This window comes from Alosa alosa, chromosome 7 (genome assembly GCF_017589495.1).
Source record: "Alosa alosa isolate M-15738 ecotype Scorff River chromosome 7, AALO_Geno_1.1, whole genome shotgun sequence".
In the NCBI taxonomy this organism is placed as follows: Eukaryota; Metazoa; Chordata; class Actinopteri; order Clupeiformes; family Clupeidae; genus Alosa; species Alosa alosa.
Genome location: NC_063195.1, coordinates 3,425,362 through 3,439,249, shown reverse-complemented (window position 1 = coordinate 3,439,249; position 13,888 = coordinate 3,425,362). Strand labels below are relative to the sequence as shown.

Sequence of the window (13,888 nt, the reverse complement as noted above, 5' to 3'; positions counted from 1 at the left end):
GGGCTCACACACAGATAATTGGCCCAGGCCTGCAATGGCATAAAGAGAGGAAGACCACAACTGGACTGCAGAGGTTTACACACGCACGCACTGGGGAAAGGGAAAACCGAGGGACACTGACACAAGCATGCCATTGTGTCACGGCCACGGTCCTCCCACCATCACCATTGTGTCAGCTGGCCTCTCCGTGCGCGACACATTTGGCCTTGGTGCTTGGATCAGCTGACCTGAGAGCAGGGGCTGCAAAACGATATCAATAAAATTGAGGCACTTAATTGACAAAATGCAAGTAATAGTCAAGAATAAAAATCTGACTTAGCTGACAGGATTTTAAGGCTTCCCAAACTGATAGGCTACAGTGTTTGTGGACGCAGGTCGTATTTGATCCGGAACTCCGCATCGAATCTGATTGGGTGTAGTGGAGTAGAGAGCAGAGAGAGAGCAGAGAGGGGGAGAGAGAGGGAGAGAGAGGAGAGAGAGAGAGGGAATGAAGAGAGAGGGACTCAGTTGGATAATAGCTCATTGATGTAAGGGAAATAAGAGTTCCCCCTCCAGAGTGTGTGTGCCTTATAATTAATAACATTGTTTGCTTCTTTTGTTTATAGACGTTTGATGAATAGCCAACTGTAGTAGTTGATAAGAAATGGAGGGGAAAAGGTGTTTTCAACAAATTCGTTGTAAAGCCAATACAGAGTCGTACATGTGCATCTTTGCAGTGACAAGCGCTTTCTTAATGACGACGCATACCGAGATAAGGAAGCACTCACACGTGGGTGCATGCATAAATTTGCATTCAGTTGGTCTACCACACCTACTCCTGCTGTTTTACAGAAATGGCCATGATTTCCCATTCAAAAAAGGAAAACTTTACCTCATTGTTAGTGTATCAAAAGCGGTTTTTCACTTTGTGTGAATGATTCTATATTCTGCATTTTTTAAATTCCAATTGAGCAGAAACGAGAACGCGCACACATCCTGAATTACTTACACCTGGCTTGACATAGTTGCTCCTACTCATCCTGGATTGGCGCTAGTGACACGAGTTGTGCTAGGATGACCAAACAACGCTATGTCAAACCTCGCTTTATCACTTATTTTGGATGTCTTAATTCTGCCTTTGTGAAACACCCCTCAGGTGCACATGGGTTCTATTATGTCTTTGTCTGTATGTTCCTTTTTATATATGTACAGTAGGCTTTCATTTTGAGTCTCACAGTGGGCCAAGTACCCCTTGTCCTTTGCCTTCGAGTGGATACTGTGATCTCCGGTATGTAAAGGCGGCACACTTAGATTTTTGCTACCCCAGAGCTAACTTGCAATGCAACTTGCCATAGGTAGTTAGCTTCAGTTAACAACCGGATCTCCTTATATGGGCAAAGATGGCCGTTTTGGTTCTTTTTTGTAGGCGAACTTCAGAGGTCTATTAGTGGGTCTATTGGAGTGGTTAATTGGCTGAGCGCCTGTGTATTTAAATCCCAGTGTTGGGGGGGAGGGGGGCTCTTCTTTTTCTTGTATGCACGTAATGTGCTTTGCGGCCGTTGCTGCGAATTGCCGGATTTATTTGCTTTTTCTAGTCGGGTGCGCAAATGACAGTTTTTCTTTTGCTTGTTTTAAGTTCTTTGTCTAGTGTCTGTCTGTTGCTTTAAGGAGAGATTTTTACTTGTTTTAAGTTCTTTGTCTAGTGTCTGTCTGTTGCTTTAAGGAGATTTTACTTGTTTTAAGTTCTTTGTCTAGTGTCTGTCTGTTGCTTTAAGGAGAGATTTTTGTCTGTTGCTTTAAGGAGAGATTTTACTTGTTTTAAGTTCTTTGTCTAGTGTCTGTCTGTTGCTTTAAGGAGATTTTACTTGTTTTAAGTTCTTTGTCTAGTGTCTGTCTGTTGCTTTAAGGAGAGATTTTACTTGTTTTAAGTTCTTTGTCTAGTGTCTGTCTGTTGCTTTAAGGAGATTTTACTTGTTTTAAGTTCTTTGTCTAGTGTCTGTCTGTTGCTTTAAGGAGATTTTACTTGTTTTAAGTTCTTTGTCTAGTGTCTGTCTGTTGCTTTAAGGAGATTTTACTTGTTTTAAGTTCTTTGTCTAGTGTCTGTCTGTTGCTTTAAGGAGATTTTACTTGTTTTAAGTTCTTTGTCTAGTGTCTGTCTGTTGCTTTAAGGAGATTTTACTTGTTTTAAGTTCTTTGTCTAGTGTCTGTCTGTTGCTTTAGGAGAGATTTTACTTGTTTTAAGTTCTTTGTCTAGTGTCTGTCTGTTGCTTTAAGGAGATTTTACTTCTTTTGCTTGTTTTAAGTTCTTTGTCTAGTGTCTGTCTGTTGCTTTAAGGAGAGATTTTACTTGTTTTAAGTTCTTTGTCTAGTGTCTGTCTGTTGCTTTAAGGAGAGATTTTACTTGTTTTAAGTTCTTTGTCTAGTGTCTGTCTGTTGCTTTAAGGAGAGATTTTACTTTAATTTCACTTTTGAATGTATTTTCACTCAGGTTTTGGATTCGGTTAAAATCAAATCACATATTTATTCCATCACCCACTTTCATTGTCACTGGCTGCGCTTAATTTCTTCTGACCACAAGGCTCCCTATCAACAGTCTGTCTGGCGTAGCTCCACCAGCTGGCCAGTCAGAATAGTTTTTGGAATTTATTAACAAAAATTAGTTAATATGATAATCTGATGATATCCTCATGCCCAAACTGCCAAACTGAGGGGCATTTCACAAAATAAGATAAGGGATTAAGCTGGGAATGTTTGGTTGTCCTGGATGAATTTAGCCTTGACTCGATATCACAAAAGCAATGGCACATACGTTACCATGTGGATTTATTCTCAGCACCTGCCAAGCTAAGTTAATTGAGGTAAAAAGGTAATAATAAAGGTAATTGTTGTCTTATTGGTTCAGCTAGCTGTCATTCAGATCAGACCTTTATGGGAGTTTTTACAGAGCTTTATTCCATTTATACACTACTTGCTAAATGTATTTGCTCACAAATCAGTCTGCCTACTAGCCTACCATATGGTTATTATTTTAGTTGTGATAGCCTTTAAGTTACCATAAGCCTTTCGGTTATAAAGCCAATGCAAAGAGTCATACTATGTGCATCTTTGGCAAGCGCTTTCTTAATAACGTCGTGCGCCATGTTAAGGAAGAATTCACACGTGGGTGAATTCTTAGGGAGCACATCTTACTTTACTGTGTATGGCGTCAAAGCTACATTAGCCAGCTACAAATAAAGTGTGCCTGATCCGTTAGTTTGGCCAACAAAGCAACAATGTACTTCTTACGGTCGCATTTTTGTGAGTGGAATAAAGAAAAGAACTGATCATCCACATTAGTGATAAAAAAACATATTTATGACCTGACAACATTCATCATTGAATAGATATGGACGCAACCTACCTACCCGACATGTCTTGAGGTTAAACGAGACCCTTGATTTGATCAGACACAATTTCTACATGATTTATATGCAACTACCGGAAACATTGATGTTTTTAATGAAATCAGGCTAAAGAAACTGATGAACTATACATGTGTTAAAAAAATGGGCAGTAAATGCAATTAATTTCTGTGAAACTTAATTGAAGTAACTTTAGTTTAATTGGGCCGACCATCAATATTTTTTACATGGCGTCACATGCAAGGAAATTGCTGTAGCCATGACTGTAGATTGACTCTATCTTGTTGAACACAGGAATGGATTCACTGAATGCACTGCACTGCTCTCCCATGCCCACATCCAAGGCACCTGACCCCTCACTGCTCCCCGAGCAGCGCTGTAGCAGGCAGCTCACTGCGTCGGGGTTAGTGTGTGCTTCACCTCACTGTGTGTTCACTGTGTGCTGTGTGTGTTTCACTGATTCACAGGTAGGGATAAATGCAGAGACCAGATTTCCCTCACAGGATCAAAAGAGTATATATACTTATACTTAATTGAATAAGGTTGGAGAGGCGTTTTCCTGTGGATGATTCCACCTCAAGGAACCCCATGAAATGTTCCGTCACTGTAATAATAATAATAATAATAATAATAATAATAATAATAAGCTTTATTTGTATAGCACCTTTCACACACAGAATGCAACTCAAAGTGCTTTACATTTGAAGCATGTAACACAATAATAGTCAGTCAGTCATTACCAATCACTTTTCTTCATTGCTGGGGCCGTTTATGATCCACTCAGCAACATATCAAAAATATAGAAAATAACATGTCATAAGACTGGCAGCCTTAACCCTTTACCCCCCATAAGCACGCCATATGGCAACTGTGGCAAGGAAAAACTCCCATATTCCAGGAAGAAACCTTTGAGCAGAACCTGACTTAATAGGGGAGCCCATCTGCTTCTGGCTGGCTACAAGCCCCTCCAATAGCAGCAGATGTAGAATAATCTGAAAACGTAGTCTACAGGATAAGATGAGTTAACTAAAAGCTTTCCTGTACAGGTATGTTTTCAGATCTTTTTTAAAAATATTTACTGAACTCGCCTGCTTGATGTACAGAGGCAGGGTGTTCCATAGTTTGGGGGCATAATGGATAAAAGCAGCTTCTCCACTTTGCTTGTGGAGCACCTTGGGTACGATTAAAAGATTAGAATTGGATGATCTAAGTTTCCTTTATGGTTGATAAGATATTAAAAGCTCAGAGATATATGAAGGTGCTATGCCATTCAGAGCTTTGTAAGTAATTAACATAACCTTAAAATCAATTCTATAGGAAATAGGGAGCCAGTGCAGTTCAGCCAACACAGGGGAGATGTGTTCTCTGTTCTTGGTCTTAGTTAAAAGTCTAGCCGCAGAGTTCTGTATGAGTGCCAATTTCTTTAGATGTTTTTTGGGAAGACCAGTGAAAAGTGCATTGCAGTAGTGTAACCTGCTAGTGATAAAGGCGTGAATTAGTTTTTCTGCATCTTGTTGAGTTAAAAATGGCCGCACTTTGGCAATGTTTCTCAGGTGGAAATAGGCTGTCTGAGTAACTTTACTGATTTGGGGCTAAAAACTTAACTCTGCATCTAAGATGACACCGAGGCTTACACTGTAGGAGTGTCTGTGTCATACTGCAACCATTCTAACTATAACAGGTGACTGTTCTATGTGGCTGAGGTCTGGGGTGCAATCCAAAATAATTTAATAGTGTTTGGTTTGCTTTATCTCCTTTAACATATAGTGAACAATTGTGTCACCAATGTAATGCAAGTAGTTCATTTTAAGCATCCTCTGCTAAGTTCGTTTTACGGCTAGCTCCTCAATCCACATCAGCAACATACCGTTTGAGGACAGAATCGAACTTGGCCATGACCTCAACTTCCTTAAGGAAGTTTCCATTATTTGGTATTTTTGGTATTTTTTTTTGGTATAGCCTGTCTGAGTTCCCCCACAGGAGAATATTTCGCTCAGCCAAAGACTGTATTATAGCCACAAACCTCGCCACCTCCTCCTTTCAGCTTAAAGGAGAGCCCTTTCCATTTGATCAATTAAATGCTCGGCTGGGCAGATGACAGTGCTTGGCGGGCTGGAACCGGCCCGCGGGCCACAGTTTTCCCACCCCTGGTCTATACCAAATTAAGGGCACGGGTGTAGAAAGTACATTGATGCTGTGTTTTTCACCAACAGCTCTCTCTGTTCAGCCTCCCAGTGCAAGCAATGTCAGTTCTACAACTATGACATTATTATATACCTATATAAATAATGACAATAGTTGTACCTAAAATAATAACAATTAAATTATTTACTGTGTATATAAAGGTATATAAAGGTTTCATATACAATATCTAATAAGCAAAATCAAGCCTCCACTGGAAAAAAGACTTCAAGTCGAGTCTCCAATTCCTTCCATGCGGTCATGTGCCCTGGATGCACTGGACTGTGGAGAACTCGACGAGGATGGATACCCGATGAGGATGGATACCCGCCTGACAGGAGTTCGGACAGATATTTAGAAAGGATGCTCGGGTTCCGTTCGGGCTCGGTCACATCAGCGCAATAAGGCATTGGACATTTTTTTTTTTTTTTTTTTTTTTAAACAGCTTATTATGTAGGTAGCCAATGAGCCCGTTTCACTCGATGCAAAGGTTTGTTTTTGTGATTAAAATGAATGTAAAATATTACCCCAACATTTGTCTTCCTGTGTGCGGAAATTTGTTAAACTAGCTGTGACAACGAAAGATGTGCGTATTAAGCTACATGTGGCAGCGCAACGAAAGACGTGCGTATTAAGCTACATGTGGCAGCGCAACGAAAGACGTGCGTATTAAGATACATGTGGCAGCGCAACAATGGAAGACGTTAAAAAGAACTTGGCCTAAGGAGATTTGAAAACCACCGAAAATGTGTGGAAGTATTTGTCAAAAAATTGTTAAGCTTGCTGTGACAACGAAAGATGTGCGTATTAAGCTACATGTGGCAGCGCAACGAAAGACGTGCATATTAAGCTACATGTGGCAGCGCAACGAAAGACGTGCGTATTAAGCTACATGTGGCAGCGCAACGAAAGACGTGCGTATTAAGATACATGTGGCAGCGCAACAATGGAAGACGTTAAAAAGAACTTGGCCTAAGGAGATTTGAAAACCACCGAAAATGTGTGGAAGTATTTGTCAAAGCCGATAGTGATGAACCTGTTGGTCATGTTCAATTTAAGGGTTGAGTTCTCATGACATATGACAGCAAGAGGAACGGGAATTCCGCCCTGCAGCATCACGTGGATAGAGTTTGTAAATCACCTGCAGCCGAGCATCACTGCCTTTACTAGTACCTCAAGACACCTTTCTAGTGTTTCCCTACTGTGGTTTGGGAGGTGGCGCGGCAGCGATACCTGGGGTTTGTGTACTGTATTTTTTGTTTATGTTTTTGTTATGTTTTCCCGTGTACACTGTTATTCTTCTGTCTCAGGTTTCCCTGCTGACCAGCAGCTCCTTGCAGCTTTTTTGGGGCCTTTTCCTAGTTCATATCCTGATTACATATGAGATGTATATTTATACAAGTATGATTGCAAGATACGAATAAGACATCGTATCGTATCGTACTGCTGTAAAGACATGAGGCCATTTTGTTCCATCGAAGGAAGGGGGGTTCATTGAGTTGCCCCAGCAGCTTATTAACATTGGGGTCCAGTGGCAGCGCAGCACGTACTGCCTGACCCCACCACTGTGTCAAAATGATGCCGTGAGCTGGCAACAGAGAAACGCACAAAGCTGGTGGAGCAGCTAAATGACATTCTGACATTCTGACTGAGGTGAATTCCATTGGAATGACAACGGATATCTGGATGGAGGATTACCACAAATTAAGTTACATGACCATAACTTGCCATTTTGTGACACAAACATTTAAAATGATTAGCATCGTATTGCCCACGGGCGCATTCCCACTGGAGGAGGAGAGGAGACAGGGGAGAAACTCGGAGCATCTTGGGCCAGTTGTGTGGGGTGCAGGGCGTGTCGCATCACCGTATTATAAAGGTGATCCTGGCAGTCTAGTCTTCGATATGGTCTGAGGGCACTGATGATGTTTGAACCTTGGTCTGTCACCCACACCACTTTATTCAGCAGACTCATATCCAGGCCATACTCCGTTAGAAGTCTGATAATTTAGCCATCATCCGCGAGCAGCATCTCAGTTGGATCTGCGTAAAGTGGAGATCCAAGAACTCCAAAAAATTGCAACTTTCCTCTGGCCTAAATATATAGCCAGCTCCGAATGTTTTGCTCTTCAGAGAGAGACAACCTTTACCTGGTGGTTCGGAGACAGCTCAGTGACATACACACCGAAGAGGCCGCCGCTGAAGGACCTGCGCCCAGGAGAGCTGCAGTTGACTTTGAAAATGTACCTGTTGAAAATGTACCTGTGGAGACGTCGAGATGTACTCGACTCATCATGCAATGCAGGACGACAAAGATGTTTTGGGCTGGTGAGAGATCAGCAACTCAACTACCCAAAGCCAAAGTCCTTTTAGGCAAGTCCCTCCACTCGGCGGCCATATTGCAACGCTTTTTGGGCACTTGGGCATCTATTTCTGCCGAAATGCGCGTCCGCAAGGCTTCACAACACCAATCTTGCTCCAGCGGCGAGATCACACCACATTATTGGCTCAATGTATTCACAATACAGCACACGATTGGCTCAATGTCTTCACATGTCGACGTTTTGCCACGGAAGGGTTTTGATATGTGTAGACAACATTAGAAAGTCTCTGCCGAAGCTTAGTGTCCTACGGCATCCTTGCCATTCCAGCCAGCAGCAGTAGCAGTGAGCTCAACTTCAGCACTGCTGGCAGGACCATCAAGCAGAAGAGAACAGCCTTGAAGCGATCCACCGTTGATGCAATCCTTTTTCTGTATAAGAACATGGATTAGCCTAAACGTTGGTGGATGGATTATGTAAATAGATCCCATGTTGCAGTTTAGTTGCCTGTACAATTTTCGAGGAAAATAGGCTGCATTTGTATTACGTTAATGTATGTGGGCCTATATATATTTTTTTTTTATACGACTCAAAAATGTAATAGGAATGTAGTGGTATACTATTAGCCCGGTTGACACCAGACCCTTCTCAGTAACTGAGAGTGGGTCTGGGAAAGATTAATTCACAGCCCATTTCCAAAGGGCGTTCTCAAACGGACGCCGATCAAAATGCCTCGAAACGCAATAGGAGAGGCCAAAAACCAATCAGAGCAACGAAAGAGACAGAGTGGCGGGAACACACAATTTGCCACAGTTTACTGTCTGGTTGTAGGGAGAACCAGAGCCGTATAGCCTCTATGGAAAACCAGGAAGAATTAAACACTTTAATTACGTATGCTAATTTACAAAGACATCGTACCACACTGAAAGCTAATGTGTTGTCACTAGCAACCTACTGCCCTCTGTCAAACACAATTGCATTTTCAGCTCTGAACAAAACCGTTAAACCGATAAAGCAGGCATGGAGGACGAGACTGAAACGCTCAAAGCAATTATGCCGGAATTGTTTCAAGGCAGACACTGAAGTGTAGCTTAATGCAGCTAGTGGTCTGGAAATCATTGTCTTCCCATAAAAACTCTCGATGTTGCAATGTGTTTAGGCTAGCCCAGGCCTATTTCATTTTTTGAGCATTCTGAGTTTCTGGTTGAAACGGTGTAGCCTTAATGATAAAGAAGATGACCAGATATGGCGAAAATGACTGATGAAATAAATTACTGTGATGTTTTAATAAACCATTGTTGGCTCACATTTAACAAGTCAGCATAGCACATCAATTCAAAAATATGTGTTTTCCGACGGCTACATGCGGCTAGGCTACTGTAGGCCTATAAATGAACAGAATATCAAACAGCTTTTAGTAGCCTACCACTGTTGCAGATATCATATAGGTATCCCTTACATTCTTGTACATTGTTGCACATTCCAAAGGAAGCAGTTACGAGAAACTTTCTTCTAACTCCCTGTCTAAAACCAACGTGATAGCAGCTTCAAACAAGCGGACAGCAGCCATCATTGATATATATATTTTTTAAAACCCCCACTTCAACAGGGTGCTCTATCGTCATCGTGTAAAGCCTGCCTCAACGGTTCTGATTGGTGCCTAGATTTAGGAAAATTGGAAATTGGCAAGACGGAATTCCAGAGCAAATCTCAAATTTGCCGGAAGTTCCTCTGGGTTTTTCCCAGGCTAATGAATCATACCAGACAGGGACAGTGTTGCCAACCATAGACATTAGAAAGCTAGATACCGCATTGGGCTCCAGAACCTACGTAAATAGCGTCGCCATCTTGGTGGGGGCAGCAATCACTGGAGGCCAATGGAGGAGCCCATAGACAATAAAGGTGTTGCCCCCACCAATATGGCGGCCGCGTTTACCATGCCACCTAATAGAACGACGGTCAATGCGCTATCTAGCTTTCTAATATCTATGTTGCCAACTATTTCAAATGGAAAGTAGCTAAAGCCAGCCCCAAAAGTCGGTAAATGTTGCTAGATGACGTTACCCGCTAATTTGCATATTAACTTCGTCAGCACGTAAAAAACGCCCCCCCCCCCAAAAAAAAATAAAAATAAAATAAAAACGGTGATGGCCCTTTAATTCTCCTTTAGGCTACTCCTGTTTGCTTTTCTCCTACTTATATAGTCAACTTTAAGAGCCTAATTTAAATATATTTGATTTAATATACCTGGCATCAGGTGGCTGAAAAACAGTCATTTCCAACCTATTCAACTGCTGCATCTGCTTTGCATTGTTTGAATTCTGATTATAACGTCACCGTAGAGTAGCGTACACACAATTTACCCTAACGGCAATGGCTATATTTTGGATATATTTAAGCTACATAATATAGGCTTAAATGTCCCTCGGACAGACCGATAGTCCTGCATCAACCTGCAATGACAACATTGAAGCTACTGTATATAGCCTAAACGAATGCTACAGTATGTTCGATTTTGAACTCTGCTTTGTTTGTGAATCAAGTTGTAGTCTACTTTCCTTTGTTCAATGTTCTTGTTGAATGATGCTGGCAACCCTGTTTCCCTGTGAACATGTCATTGCTCTCCTCTCGTTGACTCTTGGTTATAATTTCACCTGAAGTTGCTACACCTTCCAATGAGCGTTGTCTGAGTTGTTAGATCTATAGAACATCTACTTCCTTGTACTAAAATGGGCTGATACTACACAGGCCAGTCATTCCTTTTATAATCATGGAGCAATGCTTTGGGCAAATTCGTGATGTAATTCACTAACTAAACAGGCATGTGAGGGGATATTTTCTGACCTTTCAACCACGAAACAGTTAGCCATTGTTGCGAGAAGTTCTCACGCTTTGTGCTGCTGCAGTCAGTCTGGGCAAACCTAGGGATAACACAAGAGAAAAAAAAAGTCGCCAGACACACGAAAAAGTCGCCAGATTTGTTGCCAGTCGTTAGATAAGCTTTTCAGTTGCCAGGGACGGCTAAAAGTGCTAAATTGGCAACACTGAGCTTATGCACTACGCCACACATCTCATGGTCAGTCATCGCTGTCTGAGACCACCTCCTAGACAAGTCTCTCTGAGCCCTCTCTCCAGCCACCGCTGTCTGAGACCTCCACCCCCTCATTGCTGTCTGAGACCTCCACCCACCCCCCTCTGCTGTTTGAGACCTCCACCCCCTCACCGCTGTCTGAGACCTCCACCCCTCTCTGCTGTTTGAGACCTCCACCCCCTCACCGCTGTCTGAGACCTCCACCCACACGCTCACTGCTGTTTGAGACCTCCACCCATTCACTGCTGTTTGAGACCTCCACCCCCTCACTGCTGTCTGAGACCTCCACCCACTCTCTGCTGTTTGAGACCTCCACCTACCCCCTCACTGCTGTTTGAGACCTCCACCCGCTCACTGCTGTTTGAGACCTCCACCCCCTCACCGCTGTCTGAGACCTCCACCCCCTCACTGCTTCAAACAAGATCTAAAAAGATGTGAAACATAGTGTTACACCAGTCAAGTTTTACAACCCACTGAACCACAGTAAGAAGACACTGTTTTCTCAAGCTGAACAGGTGTCACCTGGATGGGCTCCGACAAGCTGAATTTCCTCATATTGATGAGTCCATTTGGATGTTTAAATTTGATCAACACCCCATCTGAGGGTTCCTCACTTGCATTCGCTGACGTCTTGCCTCAATAGCCTGAAATGTATGCATTCTGTAAGAGAATGTCAATCATACATGAACAGAACTTGGAAGGATTAGATTGATAGATACTTTATTGATTATTAAATTACCTTCTCCTGATCCCCCACCAGACTTGTATTATTATACTCCGGGTTATTATACTCCGCTGGGCCCGTATTGCTTGCCATTCTTGAAGAGCCTAAAGTAAAACATACAAAATGGCATTTCTCACAAATCACCATCAAATAGTACATGAATAAATACTTAAACATAGATTCTATTGGTTACCTGATTTGCAACCACACTTTGAGCTTGGGCACTCCCAGCCCCTGGAGCAGTCCCATCTTGTACTGGTGCAGCCCCATCTTGTACTGGTGCAGTCCCATCTTGTACTGGTGCAGCCCCTGGTGGAGTCCTATCTTGTACTGGAGCAGTCCCATTTTGTACTGGTGCAGCCCCATCTTGTACTGGTGCAGCCCCTGGTGGAGTCCTATCTTGTACTGGAGCAGTCCCATCGTGTACTGGTGCAGCCCCATCTTGTACTGGAGCAGTCCCATCTTGTACTGGAGCAGTCCCATCTTGTACTGGAGCAGCCCCTGGTGCAGTCCTATCTTGTACTGGAGCAGCCCCTGGAGCAGTCCCATCTTGTACTGGAGCAGCCCCTGGTGCAGTCCTATCTTGTACTGGAGCAGCCCCTGGAGCAGTCCCATCTTGTACTGGTGCAGCCCCATCTTGTACTGGAGCAGCCCCTGGTGCAGTCCCATCTTGTACTGGAGCAGCCCCATCTTGTACTGGAGCAGCCCCTGGTGGAGTCCTATCTTGTACTGGAGCAGCCCCTGGAGCAGTCCCATCTTGTACTGGAGCAGCCCCTGGTGGAGTCCTATCTTGTACTGGAGCAGCCCCATCTTGTACTGGAGCAGCCCCTGGTGGAGTCCTATCTTGTACTGGAGCAGCCCCATCTTGTACTGGAGCAGCCCCTGGTGGAGTCCTATCTTGTACTGGAGCAGCCCCTGGAGCAGTCCTATCTTGTACTGGAGCAGCCCCTGGAGCAGTCCCATCTTGTACTGGAGCAGTCCCATCTTGTACTGGTGCAGCCCCATCTTGTACTCGAGCAGTCCCATCTTGTACTGGAGCAGTCCCATCTTGTACTGGTGCAGCCCCATGTTGTACTGGTGCAGTCCCATCTTGTACTGGAGCAGCCCCTGGTGCAGTCCTATCTTGTACTGGAGCAGCCCCTGGTGCAGTCCCATCTTGTACTGGAGCAGCCCCTGGTGCAGCCCCATCTTGTACTGGTGCAGTCCCATCTTGTACTGATGCAGCCCCATCTTGTACTGTACTGGTGCAGCTCCATCTTGTACTGGTGCAGTCCCATCTTGTACTGGAGCAGCCCCATCTTGTACTGGTGCAGCCCCTGGTGGAGTCCTATCTTGTACTGGAGCAGCCCCTGGAGCAGTCCCATCTTGTACTGGTGCAGCCCCTGGTGGAGTCCTATCTTGTACTGGAGCAATTGAGAGTGGCGGAGATGAATTCATGGATACATTTTGAAACACAAGCAACAAAGAGAACAGAAGCTTAAGATTAAACAAAGAGAACAAAGAGAACAGAAGCTTAAGATTAAACACAAATCATTTTTAACACCTTTCCGACATTGCCCCGTTCATCTCACGTACCCCAGTTTGGGAATCCCTGTCCTAGGAAATGTAAATGCTAAGACATCACACAGAATAAACAGAAACAATGATAAAAACACAATGAAAGCTTGTTGCTGTTTATATTTGTATTGGCCACTCAGCACTACACAGTGCATAGTGGACATAACTATCATCAGATGTGCAATCACTTTAATATGGACCTGATCTGAAGGTCTCATCTACTGCTGGAGCTGCAAGTGGTTGCAATGCATTCTGGGATATGGCAGAGGGTGCTGATGCATTCTGGGACATGGCAGAGGGTGCTGATGCATTCTGGGACATGACAGACGGTGCTGATGTTACCGGAGGGTAGAAAGGGTAACCTCTGTTACAGGTGTAGACATTACAGAGAACACATTTATATAAAGGTAGTATGATAAAAATATGTGTGTATATAATTCCATACCTGCAAGACAGTGGCTCGTGGCACAATGTAAAGTCTGCTTTTGCTTTGTCTGCAGCTTTTAGTTCCTTCACAGAACTAACTTGTAATTTCTGGATCTTATGTCCTTTGCCTGTCCTTGCTCAAGTCAAGTCAAGTCAAGTCAAGTCAAGTTTATTTATATAGCGCATTTCATACACAGAGGTCATTCAA

General features: G+C 43.4%; 1 protein-coding gene across 8 annotated transcripts in view; it reads right to left on the bottom strand.

Annotated features, from left to right (window-relative positions):
• LOC125297347 overlaps nucleotides 1-13,888 on the bottom strand; it is a 19,256-nt gene extending 5,368 nt beyond the window's left edge. Inside the window, exons 1-7 of one of the 8 annotated variants that reach the window (XR_007194002.1) lie at nucleotides 13,455-13,564; nucleotides 13,273-13,309; nucleotides 11,891-13,034; nucleotides 11,713-11,801; nucleotides 11,496-11,617; nucleotides 10,727-10,803; nucleotides 3,908-3,984 (exon numbers count right to left, since the gene is read on the bottom strand). Coding sequence is in view for 1 of the 8 variants with exons in the window: in XM_048247676.1 (XP_048103633.1) it covers nucleotides 11,759-11,801; nucleotides 11,891-13,100; nucleotides 13,455-13,575 (1,374 nt within the window). In the remaining 7 variants the exon portion in view is untranslated. Of the gene's footprint in view, nucleotides 1-208; nucleotides 406-3,907; nucleotides 3,985-10,726; nucleotides 10,804-11,143; nucleotides 11,634-11,712; nucleotides 11,802-11,890 lie in introns of those variants that run through there. The other 7 variants (XR_007194000.1, XR_007193998.1, XR_007193997.1 and 4 more) reach the window with 7 other exon arrangements.